Source organism: Phoxinus phoxinus, assembly GCF_949152265.1.
Source record: "Phoxinus phoxinus genome assembly, chromosome: 22".
NCBI lineage: Eukaryota > Metazoa > Chordata > Actinopteri > Cypriniformes > Leuciscidae > Phoxinus > Phoxinus phoxinus.
Genome location: NC_136897.1, coordinates 13,254,243 through 13,276,749, shown reverse-complemented (window position 1 = coordinate 13,276,749; position 22,507 = coordinate 13,254,243). Strand labels below are relative to the sequence as shown.

The following is a 22,507-nucleotide window of genomic DNA, read 5'->3' as shown; positions in this document are numbered from 1 at the left end:
TTATTTGTTATACTTGTATTTGCATGTTTAACATTTGTGACTTTTTAACTCCCAGTATTGACATATTTAGCATATCAAAATTGCAACAACATACAGTAGTCAACATTTGAAGTGGATCAAAACCTTTTTTTCAAAGTTATACATGAATTTTGAAAAATACCCGTTCTTGTCTTAGGAACACTTTGATGAACTTTTTTGATCCACTTCAAATGTTGACTACTGTATATAAACATTTGCTATATAGACTATGGAGACTACAGGTGAAACTCGAAAAATGTGAATATCGCGCAAAAGTTCATTTATTTCAGTAATTCAACTTAAAAGGTGAAACTAATATATTATATTGATTTATTACAATTTGTCACAAATTGTACACAACAATTTATTACAAATTTACAATTTGGGGTTTTCATAAGCTGTAAACCATAATAATTAAAAATGATAACAAATAAATGCTTGAAATATCTCACTTTGCATGTAATGAGTCAATATAATATATTAGTTTCACCTTTTAAGTTGAATTACTGAAATAAATGAACTTTTGCACGATATTTACATTTTTCGAGTTTCACCTCTATATACAGTCTCTCAAAAATTGTGACAATATACAGTTGATCAAAATTGTGACTATACAGATCACATCAAAACTTCTCAAAACTGTCACTTCTCGTAACTGCGACTTTATATCACACAATTACTGTACACCTTATCACATGCTAGCAAACGCAAAACAACAATCTAGCAATCACCCAGATCACTACACCAAATGCATAACAAAACCCAAGTGGGTTTGCATGAGAGTTTAACACCACCAGGAACCACTCACATTTTCTAAAGAAATGTAAAAAAAAAGAAAGAAACTAGTTGAATCCTTCCATTAACGTCCCTTGAGATAAATCTAACGTGGATAACACTTCTCACGACCGCTCCTCGCTGCTGTGAACACCTACAAACCGGCAACAACAAAACGCTGCATCTCATTTCCAACTACATCAGTGTGAGATGGAACAACTTTAAAAGAAAAAAAAAACACAAGGAAGGAAGAAAAAAAAAGTCAGTCTGACATGAAAAAAACTCCACATCCATGGGGCCTTCAACATATTCAGCAGAGAAAACACTGCTTCATTGGCGGAGATCGAAAGGAAGCTGAAAGGAAGCAACTTCCTGTTGAGGGCTTTTATGGGCTTATGGGACCACATTGAGAGGATCACACCTCAATTCCCCTGTACTAAAGTCAAATATATTTCCATATTTTTTGGGAGTTGTAATTAAATCCCTTCTCTTTTTGACCAAAAACACAAATGGCTTTATTATTATTTTTAGATCTCGCCTTACCACGTGTCTTCTGACTATATTAATATTGATGGTGACACACTGCTGTTTTGGCTGTGGAAGCCTGCAGCTACAATCTGTCAAGAGCTCTGGTGGCATGAGACGGCGTGTCTGTGCTAGCCTTTCATCACTGCTGCGTCTTCTTGTGCAGAAGCAGAGGCAGCATGGGGCTAGAGGACTGCGGAGGGGGTCCAAACCGCATGGTCGAGACACGCCGCTGCTCCATTGGAGCGCTCTTAAAACAAAGGGATAACAGTGGAAGGGAGCTTGTCACACCCGACTCCCAGAACAGAGTCTCGGAGCACCACGTTCCCCCTCAAAGTGGCTCTCCCTCCCTTATTTCTGTTTTTTTTTTTTTTTTCTGTCTCTCTGTGTCCTTGTTTCCACGTTGCTGACTGTCATACTGCACCATGTTGCATGATAAATACTGAATGGAAATCAGCAGGAACTGCAAGGCGTTGTCTGAATATGAAGCTTGTGATTACTTTCCAAGAGAATTTGCAGTGTGATGTAAATGAACGGGCACTGGACAGTCAATATTTACAGTAACACTGACCACAAATAGTTTCAAATGGCACATTTAAGTTGTTCTTTATTAATCTTCATTAAGAAGAAGAAAAAAAAAGGGAAATTCCAAAAGGTCCAAAAGATAAGAGAATATGCCAATACTGTTATGGAAAGCAATTGTTGACTCATATTTGTGAGACAATTGACCGTTCGCAAAGACCCGCCCCCCTTAGTTACTGTCGCTATGTCCGACAAGCTACGCCGCTCTCACGCCACACCATGTTCTCACCACAGTGAAAAATACATCGCGGAGCAGAGAGGACACTCACAACACACTGACAGACAGGACAGACCAGGTTACTTTTCGGTTACTTTTGATATTAAACATATTAAACAAAGTCTCACCTTTCAAATTTGGTCATTTTTAAAAAGAAATTTAAACAATAAATACCGTTTTGTGGCTCTTTAATGTGTCGTGACAGATGTAGAACATCAGTTAAAGCTGCTCGAGAACCGATCATCTCTTCCTTCTAGTTCATTTATCAAATAAACATGAATGAACATAAGAAGGAATGTTGTTTTAACTGCGGAAAGGAGTCAGTACACTCAGTTTTCAAGTTCAAATCCTCCGATGTTAACCTAGTAACTCTCCTGACTGCTTTGTCGGACAAAATGGCGGATGGCGAAGTATGATTGGTCAGATCACCTGTCAATCAAGCTCCCTGCGAAGGGTCAATTATGAGATTAAAAGTCGAAACTGACATAAAAAGTAAAAAATTTGAGATAGGCCTAATATGTCATACTTTTCACTTTTTACCTCAAAATGGTGACTTGGTATCTCATAATTTCGTCCCCCTGTGCTGAAAATCAAGCTTTTAAATGCTGGTGTTTCTGACGTCACAAACTGCATTGTAACCAATCAGGTCCACGTGTGATCATCAACGAGTGGAGGCGGGGCTTATTTGCATATTCATAGAACCGCGTATACTAAATGAAGCTATTTTAAGGCATGAATAATTTTTATTTTCAAAACTTTTAAATATGTCATTTTGGTGATCAAATATAAGTTTTAAGAGATAACATTATTGACTACAGGGGGACTTTAAGAGTTTTTATCATAATCACATATGTATGATTTACTAGAGCATGATTCTTTTTCTTATGTGATGGAAATTGACTCCCATATAGCTATGTACAGTATTTGCCGGGAGCGCAAGATTTCAATTGTATTCAAACGCACATCCATTGTAGTGATGTTCAAGGTTACATAATGTATTTCTATTTTATATAAAAAATAAATGTGTAGGTGGAATTGGAAATGTGCAGAGTATGCTTTTGGCTAAATGATCTCATCAGTAAATGTCAATCATCTGTACAGGTTTTGTAGATCAGCTAATATTTTGCCACATAATGAGATCGATAACGTTATTAATTGCATTTTGCACCCTCAGATGGCACCGCAGAGGTATCTGGCTGGATATGAATCTGGTGTATAATTATTATCAGCTAATTTAGCGGAAATTTCACACACAGAGCGCATGACGTTATCAGACAGGATATATTCCTATCTGGCTTAATAAGGCTCATTCATTTGGATTTCTTATGATGTAAAACAGTATATGAGAGCTTATTCTTGGCCATATTTTACCCTCAAGCTAGCTTTATTGAAATCCCATGCGTTATATGGCTGGGTGATATATCAATAAGCAAAATATCTGTCAGGATTTTATTTACTAGAACACTTTTTAAAATAAAATAAGACAAAAAATAATAATAAGTTCCATCTTAGATACATAAGAAATATATATATATATATATATATAATAATGCTAAAAGGTCGAAAGATATAAACATGTTTTTCAGCTCTATTGCCCAGCCATAATCCCTTTATCCTGTAGTTCACAACAACTCCCTCCGCTGTTCATGACACATGCTGAGGGACACGAAACGAGCTCGTTTACAGACGGTTGTTTGTCACGACTGTACACCTCTGAGATCTAACACATCTCTCTCTCTTTCTCTCACCCACTTTTATTCCTGCTCTGTGTAACATCACACATTCATTTTGAGAGATGATTTGCACTTTAAAAATAACAATTAGTATCATCAGCTCAATATGTATACGGCAAAATAACATCATTCAGACGGTTTAATTAGGAGTTGGAAGTAGGTTGTAGTTTTCACAGGGCTTAAGGGGTGATATTTCCTCAGCAAAATCAGCATTAAACTTATTTGTTTCAAAACTAGTTGTGCCCATGCATCTAATTTTGCTCTAAATGACAGCGTCTCCTGTCACACAGAAATAATTGCAAAGGGCTGTAGATGGAGTGGCCGCAGCGGTCTGCACTTACAAGAACTGCCACAGTGAAGAATTGATGGGCTTAAACCGTCATTAATATTCAAGGTGAAGTCCCTCTCAGTCTCCAACACTGCTTAGCCGACCCTCCACTCACAAGCTCAAGCCACACATTACTCTTTTCTCTCGGTTTCTGTGTGCCATCACTATTTCTGCACAGCTTTTTTTCCTCTTGCATATTTGTTTATGTAATGTGGAGTTACTGACTAAAAGTAGCAGCACTACTAACCTAATTACATTGTTCAGTAGTGTGACAGTACTCAGCTGTTTTCAAAACCAGCTTTTTAAAAAACAAATAAATAAATAATACAATCAACACTCCTATGTTTTGCAATATTGTACACAGCTGAGGGAACTGAGGTCATGATCAAACACACACCAACAATCTCACAAAGAAACAAAGAAACAAAAGAAAGAAGAACAGCTGTTCGCTCAAGACTTGTATTTAAAATAATAAACTGGTTAAAGAAAGAAAGAACACTTTTTTTCAGTAAAATTGTTAAATAACATAAAATAATAAAAATAAAAAAGAACTGATTTTGAACTTAGCAGCATTTTACATCTTTTTTGTAGCAATAAAAAGTATTAATAAGAAAATGATTAATATTTAATAGGAGAAAAAAATAAGTATACTGTATTAAAAGAAAGAAAGAAAGAAAGAAAGAAAGAAAGAAAGAAAGAAAGAAAGAAAGAAAGAAAGAAAGAAAGAAAGAAAGAAAGAAAGAAAGAAAGAAAGAAAGAAAGAAGGAAAGAAAGAAACGATTCGCTCAAGACTTTTTTGCAGCAAAAATAAGATAATATAAAATTAGATAAATAAAAATGAACTGATTTCCTCAGACTTTTTTTTTGCAACAATAAAATTATTAATAATATAAGAAAATGATTAATAATATTTAATAAAAAAAAATATTTATATAAAAAAATATAAAGTATTTCTGTATTAAATTGCGCTCCTGAGTTCACTGTTTTAAATTCGGTTACATTATTTTTAATATTTTACATAATTACTAAAAAAAAAAAATAAGTAAAAAATAAACTCCCATCGGAAATGCCCTGTTTAGTAAATATGCCCCTAAATCTAAACACTTCATCACTAAATTTTTTTATAATTATTATTGTGCCAGATAAGTGCTACTCTAACAAAAAAAAAACTTTTGATAGGTATATATTTTAAAACAGCTTCAAGATTGTCCTCAAATTGCTGCAATGTATTAGCATCTTTTTCAAACCACTATAAGTAACTTGACAAACTAGAGTTTCAAAGTAGCTTCAAAAACACTGATTTGTACTTATCTCCCGGCCCATCCCTCATTTTGTGTGGCCCGTTAATGCGATTTCCTGTTCCTTCATTATTCAAAGGCTCTCTGTGTGTCTGGGCATTAGGAGCCGAATGCAGGACGCGTGTTACTTTTGCCTCTTTCTCTCCCGTGATTAAATGACCCCTTCAGTAATGACATACACCGCAGACGGACGGCGGAGGACGTGGCGGACTACTGAAGCAGCAAAACGCTGCCGTGACACCGCCCCGAGACGCCCGCATGCCCGCCGATATGTTTAATGAAGGGAGTGATGAGTTATTGATGCCTCCGCTCTAATTAGAGGTCCAGAAGTGTCCGCGGCAGTCATGGCGGTGACAGCAAACACAAAGACGGTCATTGATTGTGTTGGGATGAACTGACTTTGGGTTTCGCAGTCTGGAAGAGCACAGGCACATAACTACTGTTCTACTTGACTGGCACGGGCCTATTCAGATTAGTTACACTTCCTAGGATCAGTGAAACTAATTACTGGCCTTAACTTCCAAACCAATAATGAAAGGTTTAGGGATGTGGAAAGTGCTTAGACATTCTTCAATTCAGATTCAGACTGATGATGGTTTGTTTAGCTCGGCCCCAAAATCTAGTGAGCTGCCTTGCTGTCCATTCTACTTAGACACTGTTGACGAATAACACGAGATGACGACTAAATAAAAAACAGTTATCAATGACAAAAACTATGACTGTTAACATATAAAATGACATATAAATGTTATATGTGACTACTGAATAGAGCTCTCTTTCATATATTTTCTTTCATGAACGTACAAATACACACATAATTATGTGAAAATGTCAGTTTTGGCGAGAATTCATGTAAACACAGTCGGTTATGTCTTAAGCGGACGTAAACAGTTGGGAGAAAATTGGATTTGCATCAGTGTATTGGATCCGTGCATTCAGCCATAAAGTGACAGCAGTCTAATAACCTGCTGCTGTCCGTCATTAATGTTAATCAAACAGCAAAAGTAAAAGAGAAAAATCACCCAATGTTCTTGACTGAATTACATTGATAGCTTTAATAAGGATTAATCTATATTTACTGTCATTTATACAAATACATATGTCCGCTTGAAGGAATGAAGAATGTTGTATGCAAGGTGTTATTTTATTCCTGTCTTGCCCGAAACGTTTAGGTTTTGTACCGTTCCCACCGGTAAAAGAGGTCTAGAGGTCTCGTTCTGGTGTAAGCTATTTTTTTTAACAGTTAAAAACGCTGTATTATGAATCCCAGGCCAGTATTTGCTTAAGTCAATTTGTAAAGAAATCCTACATTTATAATTTGGCATATATACAGTAAGTAATGTGCCTCTGATGGTTGAAGTAGTGCTGCAGTAAATCTACACTTTGCTGGAAAAGTGTTAAAGGGGTGGTTGAATATGATTTCACTTTTCTAACTTTAGTTAGTGTGTAATGTTTCTGTTTGAGCATAAACAACATCTGCAAAGTTACAATGCTCAAAGTTAAAAGCAAAGGGAGATATTTGCTTTTTTTTTTTTTAAATAGCTTTTTAAGGACTACAAACGGCTGGTTGGAACTACACGACATCTACCGCTCCCTTAACATGATTTATAGATTATCAAGACAGAATATGCTAATCAATGACTTGATGATAACAACACAAAAGCTACATAAATTCACCAACTAACCATTCAGAAATGTTGTCTACATGTTGTCACTTCTTCTTGAGTCTCTCCAGCTTTCTGGCTAAATAAAAGATAAACATAAACAATAAACATAAAAGGCACATTTTTTTGACATTTTCAGTATATGCGTGTGTGAGGTAAAAGAACACAAGCTCTTGAAGCTCCACCCTCTGGGCCGGGAGCAGCAGCTCATTTGCATTTAAAGGACAAGGCACAATAACGGTGCGTTTTTGCTCACCCTCAAGAAGTGACAACTTTAACGTGCTATATAAAAATATCTGTGGGGTATTTTGATCTAAAACTTCACATACACACTCTGGGGACATCAAAGGCTTATTTTACATCTTGTGAAAAGGCATTATACCACCCCTTTAATTTTGTAAAGTATCTTGAGCAGCACAAACACAGTCATGAAGGTTTTGTTTGTCACAGTCATTGTTGTTTTGGTTGTTAAGATGTAATATGTATTATGCATATGCATGACGTCACCCTTTTTCACAAATTAAAATTTGTAGTTTACACAGAGATGAAAAACATGCATTTTGAAACCCGTTTTCAAAAGTTTGCGTTTTTTGAGGCCCCCAAAATGACATGAACGGCCTTGAAGGTTTTCCATCTTTAGTTCAAAATAGTGTAGTGTAAACTGTGTAGGCGCTATATCGATCGGTATGAACGTGACTACCGGTATTATGTTGTGCAATGATTACATTTACACGTTACATATTCATGAATTCTAATTTTGCATTTATATTGTTTTGTTCAATTTGGTACTCTTTACAACTTTTAACACTACTAATGATGATACAGAGTCGAGGCTGAAACGTTCTCTATTGTGTATCTGAAAATTAGCGGAGGACACAGATTGAGCTGCCGCGGGGAAAGTGCATCATCTAATTTGTCCTAAGCATGAGCCATGCTTTATATTAAGGGCTTTAAAATATCTGGTAAGATATAACACGTATAGTTTAAAAGCGGCTTTGCCCCGTCAGATGCTCTGACATGTGCTGACAGATAGATACTTGCGCTGTTTAATGTGTTTGAGATGACGTGCTTTTATCAGTGCAAAACTTACACTTCACAGGTATATTCTCCATCTGTAAAGGTTAGAAGCTCAAGCAAATATTTCCATTTTGCTGTCAGGGGTGAATCTCCACTAAACACAGATTTCCGTGAGCGAGCTCCGCCAATTATGCTCCGCCGAACAAAACAATTAATTAAGCATTATATGCATAAAAACAAACACACAAATATTGGGTAAAATTATTTCTTAAATAGACTGAACTATTTTAATTGATATTGTTCAGCACAAAAAAAATAAAATAATAAGTTTTAGCCAACTAAGGTTGCAAGTTCCGTCATTATCAGCATAGCGCAACGAGACTGTGTTTCCCGAAACCATCGTTCCAATGAACATTGGAAACACACCACAGGTTTGCCTGAGTTCCCTGTGCTTATGAGGGCCTGTTTACAAGACACCGTTTTCAACTAAAAACGTAAAACTTTGTATGCGTTTTGGCGGTTCGTTTACACGACAATGGCGTTTTGAGTCCATGAAAACGCAAACTTTTAAAAACGGGTTTCAAAGTGCACGTTTTTGAAAACGGTCTCCGTGTAAACAACAAAAACGCGAATCTCTAAAGACGCTGACGTCATGCATATGCGTATTTTGTGTTCAGTCTATAATGTTTCATCGCCATCTAATGGCCTGGCAGCAGAATACAGCGTTTTCAGTCGTTTTCGCGGATCCGTGTGAATGGGGATTGTTCTGACAATGTTGTCTGTACGCGGAAAACTCAAAGGAAAAACTCCCTTATGAGCTTATGAGTTTCCATAATTCCTAATTAATTTACACGCCTGTTGTTTTATCTTGATTACCCTCCCGATGTATTTAAGCCCAGAGATTTCCTCAGTTTTGCGTTTGATCTTGTTTGCGTCCAAGTTTACGTGGTTGTGTTTATATGTTCCCCTCTGATATTCTGAGGGTTCCAAGTCGATTAAATGAAGACTGTTTTATTCATCTCCTCACAAGGGGAACACAAAGTGTGTTTGGCACGTTTTTTTAATTAAGCTTTTCGGTTTCAAAAAGAATATTACATCATGGTTGAATTTGTTGCACTTGCTTTCAAGTAAATTAAATTAATTGATTTTGTGTGTGATTTTCCTCACTGTAAATTGCTATAGATAAAATCACAACGAATCAATGTAAATATACATAAATATGAATACATTTGAATTAAAAAGTAATAAATTACATTAATGAAAATCATCATAAAGAAATACCAGATGCATTAAAATAATGGGAATTTGGGATAAAAATGATGTCTCAATGCAAAATATTATAAGGGTCCTAACAGACTTTTTTGCAGATGCATAAGGTATCTTAGAGTAAGATAATACTGATAATTCTGGTTATGCTTTGGAACATACCTTTACAATGTAGTTGGCAACTCACACATTTTTAAACCAAACATTTGCTTCAACAGTATCTTTTTGATTTGCATTTATTTATTTAATTACAACATAATAGTGCCCTGTTCTGTGACCTCAAGCTGCTAACTCTCGTCTGTGTAGGCTGGTGGCAATTTATAAAAACATTGTTGTGAAACTTCGGATTTGAAGCTCAAAACAAGCACAATAGTGACAAAGTGCCACTACAACAATTTCCAGTATCACCTTTGAAAATGCTGACAACATCATTTCATATAACGCAATAGCTTTCTATTATTTTTTCCCAAAGGGTCTTGTCGTCAATAGCCATTAACATGAACTAGTTTTCAGAAAAGTGCTGCAGATAAAAGTAAAGAAGAAATCTAGACATCTTTTCAAACATGTTCGGAGTAAACTCGGTTACTACGGTTACAAAACTATATACAGTAGGAGAAAACGCAATTGTCCAAAAGCATATATAAAAAACGGCATTCTTTTGTTAAAGACAGTGTGTATGCGATTTGTTTGTGAATTCACCAAACACCAGGCTCTAGGTCAAACGCGAGCCTCTCATTGTCATCTCAAGGTGAAAGAAGCATTTAGACAATCTCCCCTGCACACGCACCATCTGCGACAGTCTGTCCCTTCACTTCCTCTCTGCTTTTTCCTCTCCACAAGGTTCAGTTGTTGTCATCTACGTTATGAGAAAATGCTTTGAGCTGATCTGGGAACAGCGCCAGGTGCCACACGCCAGTCTGTTTCCTCTAATACGCTCCATTTTAGCATAAACTGTAATTAACGCAACTTGGCACTACACTTAGCACAGGAATTTTACAGTTCAGACCAATGGCTTTAGAGTTGAAGAACACAACGCCATTGCTTGAAATGGTTATTTTTTTATAGTTTTACGATATTTTCCCTTACATAAGCAACACCTTTATGCCAAAACTTAAAGGACAGAGTGACATTTTCTGGGGGCGGGTGGGAATTTAAAAACCGAGTATGCAAAATTAGGATGAGGGACGAGTCATAAATCAGCAAAACAGCCAAGAACTAAATTATACTAATGCCACTAATACAACCAGAAATCCCAAATCTACTGGAAATCTAAATTTAGAGAGTGCCAGGTTGGAAGAAATATCTGTCTCAGCTCTTGAGTGGAAAATAGTTTGCTTTCACTGCATTATTTCATGCACGTCTTTATTTAGTTTAGCCTCTTTAGGATTCCAAATAACTAATAATATATCTCGTATGTCCATGGGGAGGTTTTACACATTTTTCATGGTCTACCACTGATGAATGACTGTGAATTGTTTTGTCAATGCACACGATGAAACGTTTCTATCAATGTGCACGACTAAAGACTGCCATTACTCATGTTAAATCAAGTGTACTCAAATTGTATTTGTATCTTTGATTGTTGCTTTAAACAACTCGAAACAGTTGACCAATCAGAACACATTAGCTGGGGGTTCTGCAATTGCATAAAATATGTGAAAAATAATGTCAAGCATTACAATCTATTCCCACCTCAAGAACAAAATCAAGACTTTGTAAAATGTCATGATTTTTTTTTCTTCCTTGTCCATTCTCTTTCATTAAAGCATGACTTGTATAATGTAAATCTGTATTGACAGGGTCATGAATTGAGAAATCAAATTTCCCTAGATCTTTTGACGTAAAAGAGACACATTGTACTATAAATGTACTGTTTCAGAACTCAAAACTTCTTTGTAGTCAAAAAGCATGAAACTAAGCTCAGAATACGAGTCGTTTCGGATTTTGTCACATTTCATCATAGTGCAAAGATAGACCGCCTCTACAGAAGATCAATGTCTACTTCTACAACATTGCCCTTTTTTAGCCCCGTGCACCGATTTACGAGAGAATAAATACAAGAGAGACACAAACACAGAATTACTCCAGCAACAAAACGATAGAGATGCTTTTGAGGATTACAAGACGTTTTGAAATGCCAAGTTGATTCGCATTCCCATCCTTGTGATCTTAACATTAAGAAAGCGTGGATGAACTTTATTTTTAACAAAGTTACAGTCAGATTTACACTGTTCGTTTGTTCGCTTCATTAACTGCGGAGAGAGAGTGAAAATAAAATATGATGCAGTGCCAACTACATTGGATCCGACAGTAACGTCAAAACACACAAGTGTGAGTAACAATGTTTTTACCATGTCACTATTGCTTTGTCTGATTTAGATTGTTAGATATGTACTGAGTATTTATACCGTAGTGCCTCAGTCAAACTGAATAGCTGTGATAATTGTGATTTGCTGTTCCTTCCTTTGCTTTTATGGGGTTAATGCGTTGGATTATCGTATATGGAAGTAAAGCACGTATATAGAGAGCACTGTTTTGTTCTTGTTTTGATCTAAGCCATTCGCTGTAATCCTGAATAAAAGGTTCAGTGAGCGACATCTTCTGTTTCGTCATCAGTAGGACATTACCACATTTCATTTTATTTAAAGAATATAGCATACTACTTCTAAATTACGATGTTTTTTATGTTAAAATCTTATGGACCTCAGAGAACATATTTCTTTTTAAAATGCAGTTCATTCCCCCTTTAAGACTGCAATAGACTATTGATTGTTTTTGGAAAATGATGTGGTAAAGGCTGAGGATGAGTGTGTGTGTGAGTTGGACTGAATCAGTGATTAGATTTGGATTTTCTCTGATACAAAATGATCCAGCAGTCTGTTGTTAGTATTCATCAGTCATGGTGAAACGGTTCCCTCATTATTGATTCAAACTGAGACATTATCACCTACACAACATGGCCCTCATGTCACACAGGAAGTTCATACAAAAGCACACTGAGCAGAAAATTATTCTGAAACAATGGTGAAAAGCATAACCTACAGTAATATTACTCTGTCCCACGCCTACACACACATTCAATATTCAAATAGACTCTGAACAAATAGATTTGTGAGTCAGAACACAGGGACTGCTAAAGAAAGCCTATTAAAATGCATGGTAAGTTAGAACAGGGATAAATAGGACGAATTTTTGCACCCACCCATATAACGGTTTTAAAACATCATGTATACAGACAACAAATGCACTTCTTACTAAATGGTTAATTAGCAGTGTTTGCTAACCTTTTGTTTTACAAAAACGAATGGTACCTCATTTCACGTGATCTGTTTAGGAAAGGCGTTGATCAGACTCATATTTCTGAAGGTGAATCTCATATACTGTATATATAATATGTGTGTGTGTGTGTGTGTGTGTGTGTGTGTGTGTGTGTGTGTGTGTGTGTGTGTGTGTGTGTGTGTGTGTGTGTGTGTGTGTGTGTGTGTGTGTGTGTGTGTGTGTGTGTGTGTGTGTGTGTGTGTGTGTGTGTGTGTGTGTGTGAATTAAATATATAAAATACATATTATTTTATTTTGGAATTTGTGTTAATCAGTGTTATGAATATGAATAAATGTAAAAAAAAGAATATATATATATATATATATATATATATATATATATATATATATATATATTTATATATATATATATATATATATATATATATATATATATATATATATATATATATATATATATATATATATATATATATATATATATATACACAACGGTTAAATAACAATATTGCAAAAAAAAAGTTTTCATTAAAAATATTGAGAGAAGATTAAATGTGCTCAAATAATGTCACAACAAAATATCCAAAGAGTCCTGACTTGTATTTTGTTTAAGCAAAATATGCAGATTTTCATTAGTTTTTAGAGTGAAATTTGACCTGGACATTTCTTATCTGGTTTCACCTATTAGGACCTACAGTAAGTGTTGGGGCTTTTGTAACTACCAATAATACCCTAGCAACCGAACATTAACACCCTAGCAATCACACACAATGCCCTACCATGATAGCGGAGGGATAAATCACCACTCAATTTATACAGAAAATGTAAAAATCTAGATATTAATTCTTACAAACGATGTAAGGTGTCTTTTCTGCAAGAATAGAACATATATAGACATATTTATCTCCAAAGCCCCAGGATTGCAATACACTATAGTCAACATACAGAATAATGCTCCTATAAAATACTTCCTAAACTACATTATTACATACCGAACTCTACACCTTTCTCAATAGACTGACTTTCGAAACATCGCATATCCCACAGAGAGAATTTTGATTTAAAGTCATAGCGAGTTATAGCGAAGCCCAGGTTATTCTGATCACCGCATGTATGTATGATTCCAATCTGATTTCCTTTGAGAGTTGGACAACCCTGAACCAGAGGAATCCTGTTGCTCTGTCACACCGCGGCTCTTTCCGCCCACGCTCCGCCATCTACTGCAAGCCTCCAAAACAAGTGTGACAAACCTCTTACTTACAGACACAAACTCAGCCTGGCTTTCTCACACCTCTAACTCTACGCCCTGCCAAGACGATCAAGTTTCTCTCAGAGTTTCTGCGAGCACCACCCCCGGCCTCAATGCAAACAGACGTCTGCGCTCATCTCCACCCTCGCCTCTAACCCTGGCTCCTCCGCGCGCCATTCACCCAACCAAGATACAGCGGATTTCAACTCGGTTTTACAGACCATCTCAAAGGAGGGTGTAGAGAGGAGGCAGAAACAGAGAGGGAATGAAAAAAAAATATGGAAAGCGAAACACTGGGGCTGCAAATCCATTCCTGTCTTAGCACGAAGCAAGCATTGCACTTCTCTTAGGACTACCATCAACCATTACAGAACTGGGACAGGAAGAGAGCGAGAGAGCTTATTGACGGACACTCAATTCTTGTGACGCAGCTAAATATCATCTGACAGTGTCACACTAGAAACGAAAAACCAACACTATTAAATTTTCATTAACAGAAGCCCCTGTTACAAGCTCCGAATGAATTTTTAATAGCTTACCGTGGCTTAATCTGTTGTCTTTTTATCAACAAAGATTTTGATTTATGCGACAGTTATGCGGTAAAAACCTTGAATTAAAAAAAGCACGTGTTTACATCGTCCTTGACAGTAACATCCTTGAGTTAGCAATGCCGCCGTGTCCGTTCACGCCGTTTTAAGGTAGTTAATTACACGAAGATATCGAGACAACACCGTGCTGCTGAAAACCAATAAACGCCGGTCTTATCTATCAGAAGCGTAAATGCAATTAGGAATCAAAGGTTTCAATTAAAAGTATTAAATGTAGAGGTGTGAATTGCCAAATCCAATTAAAGCATGAGCTAGGGGTCCAAAAATGAAATCTCATCACTGCATTTCCCCCCACGAGAAAGCACAAAGCACACATTTTCCGAAACAGCATGTGGGAATCCTAAATGGAAATGAAATTTGTTCACAAAAAGACGTATCATTGACAATTATTTCTCAGTACACACAACTCGAGCGAAGGATTGATCTAACGGCACATAAACCATGATGAATCAAGACATGAATCAAGTGTGATATTCATAGCAGAGGAGAAGGGCTTTTACATCATTTACCCAGAAATTCTCAATCTGAGCAAATTCCTCACTCGCACCTCTCAAAGCCACTCCATCTAACGTAGCAATTTTACTAAAAAATGCCTCCATTATTTTTGCAGGCAGAAGAGACAACTGTTCTTTGCCGTTAAAACAATCCCAGTTGCGATGATTGTGGGTCTCTACACAGCATGCTGGAAACATAGCTTCAACTGCAAACATTAGAGATGACACAATGGCAGCATGTTTACATTTTCTAAAACATTCATATTAAACCCAGAGAAAGATGCTATCTGTGCCCTCACTGGCCTTCACCTACTTAGATGTGTGCAAATGGACTGAATTCTTTAGATGCTACTTAATTTTTTAAAAGATGTCTTAATGGATAGGTGTTGGATTTGCTTTGGTTTGGCCTGTAGATTAACACAAATGGAAATTAGTTCCCAAGCCAGCAAGTGACTGAAAATCATTGAAATTGAAATGTGGTTGAAATAATGTCAGTCATTGGTTCAAAACAACGATTGACAATTAACTGTCAAATCAACACTGAAATTGAACAAGATAGGAAAAGTAAACTACAGTAAGTTGAAACAATGTCCGAATATCAATGTTGATCTGATTTGCAACATTTAAAACATAAACCAACAGTGATTCATGCTGTGAATAATCATTGAAATGCCCGATGGGTCACCTTAAAGGGATGGTTCACCCAAAAAAGAAAATTCTGTCATCATTTACTCACTCTCATGTCATTCTAAATATAGTTGGTGGTTTTGGACCCCACTGACTTTCAGTGTATGGACCAAAAAAGTTATTCAAAATATATGAAAGAAAGTCAATACAATGATGACAGGTTTCTTAGTTTTGTTTTTTGAACTATCCAGTTAACCACATTATGCCAAACAGGAAGTTTTGGGGGAAATGTATTGATTTTTTGCCATGTCAGACCAGCAGAAGATAGGATAATGTTCTCTAGCTGGAACGTTTTATGATTACTCTTGTCGGCAGGGAGGACGTATTAACGGGATACTTTATATAAAGCGAGCTGTCAACAAACCCAATGCTCGGAAGGGGCCAAGGTAGGGTACGTCAGGGTGGGGGAGCTAAAGACATTATCTTGATGAAGCTGTGATCAATACAGCCAGTGTAAGCCAATGAAATCCAGATAGCATCTCTTTTAATTGAGATTAGACTCTGCAAGTTCAAAGTGTGCCCATCTGATTTAAGAGACGGCTCGGTCTCCCCAGTTGACTCTTCATGGTGGGAATCAATTATGGTTTCTTCTCTGACATGCGACCTCAGAGAGTCGAGACCTGGACTGGTGCTGTGGAGAGGGGGGAGATCGTTGCCTGTTCTCTTTTGGGATTTATGTCGGTGGATACATACCTCCTTTTCTACAAATTTTCTTGCCGGGTTTTCTGGCACATTCCTTGGATATTCTTTTTACTGCAAAATGAATAGAAGACTAAAAAATAACATGGGAGTCCATTATGGACATCAGGTGCATGCAACAGCAAAACTTGACTGAAAGAGGAAGAGAAGAGTTTAACGAGAAGTTCTCTAACTTAAATCATCATCATCATAAGTACTGCAAAAATGCTCCCCTTTTATAGTTCATTTTGAAACATTATGGGCTGTTTACAATAAAGCGTGTTTGTCTATCAAGTAAAGGGGAGGGGGTAAAAAGAAAACCAACCACCTAAAATGGACGTGCTGCAGCACACAGAAAGATTTGCATGTGCAGGGGATGGTGGGAAGGTTAGGACACACACACTGCCTCACTCACACACACACACACTCACACATTAAGCAGCGGCATGCATCGGACATGCAGAGATCATGCTTCTTTTTTTTCGCTGCACTCACTACATTCTGCACAGAGGAAACTGACACAGTGAGATGACAAAGACAGGTCTCTCCGTCCTGCCCGCACATAAACTCACCATCCTCCGTTGGCACGTATATGTTTAAGAATAAGCAGTCCTCGCTCTGGTCCTGTACGTAGGACGATACCACTTCAATACTGTTGGTGAACCAAACTGGCAACATGACGTCCGGTAGCCTGCCCTCCAGCAGGGTTTGGGGACAAACGGGAGCAAACTGAGTAGCGTTACGGATCTCTGACCACGAAATAGGGGGCTCAGGAGGTTGGAAGCGCCTTTCGCCTGTTGGAGGCGCTGCGTAGGGAACGCCCAGGAACTGGATGACAGGCCCTAGGATCTCATTGTTGAGTTCTTTTTTGAATCCCCGCAGTTTTCCGTAAGTCATAGTGACAACGGGGTCCGTCTCGTCCAGTTTTTGCGAGGCAGTGAAATGGGCGTGCAGGGTTAAGCCTAATATCCAACACAAAAACGGCAGGTCCAGGCTAGCACTGAGGCCTAGCCGCGGACACATGGCCCTCCAGACGCCACCCAGGCGGTTTGGTCGTTGGAACGGCATGTTCAATCCTCTTCACACTAGTCCCGCTAACAGCGGCGGCACTAGTTTATATCCACTCGCACAAAAGAAACGATCAAACCCAAGATGCCAGATGTTCCAAGAGCGAAGCTGTCAAAAATCTCAAAGCCTCTTTGCATGGCAAGTATTCCCACATGGATTTAAAAACGGATCCAAGCAACATCTTTATCAGAAAGCCAGCTATTCGTCAGGTCCCATCCTATTGACAACGTAGCTTTCCATCCTGGCTACGTGCGGGGTAGGGCTGGGGGAGGCATTTGCGGCAGGTTGTCCACAGATAAATCAAGCCCGGTGCGGTGGTTGGTCTATATCCTGCTGGAAAAATAAATAAAAATTAGTGGTGAGGCAGATGGGAGAACGGAGCTTTAATGGCATCTGTGATCTTGTGTGCCTGTTATCAAGCAGAATGTTCTAGGATCACAGCTCACTGGCATGACACAGCATCTATTATACAGACCCAGAGTCAGTTAAGAGGAATCTCGGCCAACGGAAAATCAAACACTTCTCCAATACACTCACAAGCTGAAGTGGTCATATAATAAAGCAGTACTTAAGACAGTATTGAAAATCACTTTTTCAGGGGGAAATATCACATGTCATGCATCATAAATGGTAAAACTTTGCAAATATTGTAAATTATTTTTCAGAAATAAATGTTACAATCTGAAGTTGCCTTGTCATAAAGAGGTCAAACTATTTCCTGTTATGGGTTTTTTGTCCATGTTGGTAGCACCACATCACTGTGATTTGGTGGACACACACACACACACACACACACACACACACACACACACACACACACACACACACACACACACACACACACACACACACACACACACACACACACACACACGTCATGTCATTGATGAACCAAGTAATCAACAAAATGTCCTGTTGTTTGTTGTGATCATCGTTTGGATTAGACAATAGCTTTTCATTCCCATTACTGCAAAGATTCAGATATATTACATCATGAAGTGTAATAATAAAACAAATCAAAACATAATATCGAAGAACAGCACAACAAAACCCTGCACATCAATTTAGTGCATCATCCTCACTTCTGAGACAACCTTGCAAATGGGCAAAAACTATATTTAGATCCCCCCAGAACACAAGTCTTAATAAGGAATAGAGGTTCATTTATAACCGTGGGCGAGTCTTCCCCAGTGGACGCTGTGACGGGCGGATTCAGAACAGGCTTTCGCTCACCACAGTAAATGAGAAAAGCACCTCTGCTTCCACGCTTCTACAACAGGGTTTATGTTCCACTATAATGGGGCATTTGTCTTGAGTACTACTGTACCACCACCACACACAGCCTCCTCTGCCCACTACCCTCCAACAACCAGATCATTCATGATGACTAGCCGCGGAAGAGTCAGCAGATCCGGTCTGGGTGCCACACAGACAGACAGGGAGCAGACATGGCTGAATGGAATAGCTGGAACTGACCTTTCTTCTACCCGCCATGTAATGGCGTCCACAGACAATGCTTAAAGAGCCTCCGTTCTGTCTGATCACAATATGTGGCCCCGAGGTCTAATCTACTGTAATAAAAATGGACCGATTTCAGTAATAACACTGCCATTGTGCATTTTGTTAATGGTGAACCAGAAACTGCCAGCATTTTATTCAATTCAAAAGGTTGAAAACCATTATATGGTTTTAGGGGCAGGGTCGTAACTAGAAATAGATCACAATGGTCTCCTACTTTTCCAACAACTAATAGTCAGTTAGTAATGTCTATTTACAACTAATTTATCTTTTAATAAAATATGGGTTGCAGTTAATTTTAAGGTGCCCTTGTTACAGTGTAATTATACAAAGAATTACTGAGGAATATTAATTAACAAGTGTACTTATTATATAATTGAGTTTTGGGTTTTTAATTATGCATTATTTGCTGTTATTACTATGTAAGAACTAGTGTAACACACACACACATACATAAGCTGTGCATATACACAAGTATATTAAAATTGTATAAAATTGTACAAAATGTAATAATAATTAAAACAGACAATACATGTTTAGTTTCATCCTATATCACATGGTTCTTGTAAGTTGCACTCGAGTTCAGTCTTGCAGAGAAACATGCCAAAAACAAACCCCATTCTGCGAAACTGAATGTGTTTACTCAAGTGTTTTATTTATCCATGATTAGTCAATCTCACTTTGGCCCAGTTGACATTTCTACTCCCCTCACTTCATATTTCAAAACAAATTGCTCCTATTGACGGTAGCCTATCAATGACAGGCTTCAAAAAGATGCAAAACAGTCTGTTCCATCGCATAATTAGACGAACGGATAAACACAGACGCAAGATGAGAAATCCACTGCATTGATTGTGTACTGTATTGTTAATGAGCCTATAAAATCGCCTAGGAGATTTCTACAATAGAGCACAGACAGACAGAGACAGAGAGAGAGAGAGAGAGAGAGAGAGAGAGAGAGAGAGAGAGAGAGAGAGAGAGAGAGAGCTCCAACACCACACTACAAGTCTTTAGTCCATGTCTGCTATTGGTCCTCCTTGTACTGGCAACCCGCCGAGGCATGGACTCTACAAGACCCCTGAAGGTGTCCTGTGGTAGTGAGGTAGAGTCACCATGGATCAAACTTGTTTGTCCAGCACATCCCACGGATGTTCAATTGGATTGACATCTGGAGGCAAGGCCGACAACTTGAACTCTTCATCGTATGTTCCTCAAACCATTCCTGAGCAATGCATGCGGTTTGGCAGGGCACATTATCCTGCTGAAAGAGGCCACTTCCACCAGGGAACACCACTGTCATGAAAGGGTGTACCTGGTCTGCAACAATGTGTAGGTAGGTGGCACGTGTCAAATTTATGTCCGCATGAATGGACGGTTTTTGCAGCATAACATTGCCCAGAGCCAGCTTGTCGTCGTCCCACAGTGCGTCCTGGTGCCATCACTTCCCCATGTAAATGGGACTCATCAGACCAGACGACCTTCTTCCAATGCTCATGAGCTCATTGTATTTTTATGTATATTTATATATCTGTAGATACACACATGTCGAATTTAATTTCACAAAATTAAGTTAAGTGAACTATTAAGTAAAAGACAGACAGACAGATAGACAGACAGACAGACAGACAGACAGATAGAGAGAGAGAAGGAGAGAGGTACGGTAGTGTGTTTGTAATGAGGTCAGGTTTGTCTCAAAGGATAGAAAGAGGGCCTGGGGAACTGAATTGAGAGATAGACATATGCCTCCTCTGAGACGGTACGTAACAATCTCAGTTGGGATCTTAATACAGTGTTCCCTCGCAGACAAATAAAGAATCCACAGCACAGCACAGACACTGTAAATCTCCATAGAATATACACAGTGTTGAATTTCCACTTCAACCTTTCGTATGCTATGCCTTTGCTTGTTCTCTTATAGGTATACATCTACTCATTCTGAAAGCAACGACTGGTACACTGATGACATCGCCCCCCCATCCTCTTATAAAAGTTTTGATAGATATGAACAACTACATATGCAAATTTGTCTTCATGAATACCTCTCTGAAGTATTGAGGACACATTCATCACATGGTCCAATATAAAAAACATCTCACTTTAAAATACATTCCTCTTCTTTCATCACTTAAAACCCACCACAAATATTTGTTTGTGAAATATTTAGCTGTCTTTCTTTGGAATAAATGCCACTTAGTTTGATATTATTTTATATAGTAAAATAAGTAAAAACATTCTTACATATTTCCCCAGTGGGTTTGATATTTTTGTCTCAATGCTTTGTTGTGTATTCTCTTGAAGTTTTTTTTTTTTTTTAGTCTGTTTTGTCATTTCTTTCTGCTTGAAGTGCTTATCTTGTAGCTCCTGCTGTGAGTTGTCCAGTTAAAGACCGAGAGCTATTAAACCGAGGGTCTGTGAATCTCAGTTACAGTCGGGCCGGATCTAGGCATGGGCAAATGTCCACCCAATCAGAATTTAGGCACAGATCTTGTTAATCTTTTTGTCGTTGTTGTTGAACAATTTGGTCATTGTTTAAGAACAATCTGAGACTAAGACAATATCAGAGTGTGTGTTGAAAAGTTTTGATGTAGGTCTGTGGAATGCCCCAACCAATAAAAAAAATAGCACTAGAAAATTGTAAAAATTTTTCTTTTATTAGTGAAAGTAATGGCGCGGCGTGTTATACACTCAGGAGGTGCTTCAGTCTGTAGCAGAAAAGCAGAGGCTGAAAATCACACGAATGAAAACGGGCAGAAATATCAAGGTGCAAATTACGGAGAGTTTAATTTATCTTCATGAATATATATCTTCATATTTACTAGTAGGTAAATATTTCTTATTTACTTTACCAGTAAATATGAATGTACATTTTTATGGCTTTGACTGATTTTAAAGTGCATTTTGTCACTTCTAAAATGGCTCCCACCGTGAGCAGTTGCTAGAAAACCTCACGCATTTAAGAACGTGCAATTATTGAATGTACGGAACAAGAACATTATGTAAGTGTATAAAAATGCATATGCATAGTTCAGTTAAAACCTTGCTGTTAAATCGAATGCACAAGGCAAAATGTCAGCTGAACATGTTTTTGTGGTATTTTCTTTCTCACTAACATTTAGATATTTAAATAAATTAATAAAAAAATGGCAACAATAAAAAAAAAACTAGCTAGGTTTGCCGATTACCTTAAAAGTCCATAGATGTTGGCTTCCGTTCAAACTGTCGTTCAAACTTTCTCTGACAAGCGAATACAATATGTCCAGTTTTCCTGTTTGTTCATGTGACGTCCGGCTCCCTATGGCTGATGAAAATTTAGCTTTGCCATCACAGGAATAAAATAATTTTTTACAATATATTAAAATAAAGAATGGTAATTTTACATTGTTCTAATATTTTAAAATATTACAGTGTTTTACTGTTTTTGATCAAACTAGCCTTGATAAGAAAAAGCTTCTTACAAAAAAAAAAAAAAAAAAAACACATTTCTGGCCCCAAACTTAATTTGAAC

At 37.6% G+C, this 22,507-nt stretch overlaps 1 protein-coding gene and 1 long non-coding RNA gene across 3 annotated transcripts in view; one reads left to right on the top strand and one right to left on the bottom strand.

Annotated features, from left to right (window-relative positions):
- LOC306990423 overlaps positions 1-22,507 on the top strand; it is a 598,642-nt gene that overhangs the window by 308,935 nt on the left and 267,200 nt on the right. The window lies entirely within an intron of this gene.
- Positions 1-22,507, bottom strand: part of nlgn1 (neuroligin 1) — a 225,264-nt gene that overhangs the window by 191,198 nt on the left and 11,559 nt on the right. For both annotated transcript variants that reach the window (XM_079597223.1, XM_079597222.1), the window contains exon 2: positions 16,989-17,817. In XM_079597223.1, coding sequence (XP_079453349.1) covers positions 16,989-17,484 — 496 coding nt within the window. In that variant the 5' untranslated portion in view covers positions 17,485-17,817. The remainder of the gene's footprint in view (positions 1-16,988; positions 17,818-22,507) is intronic.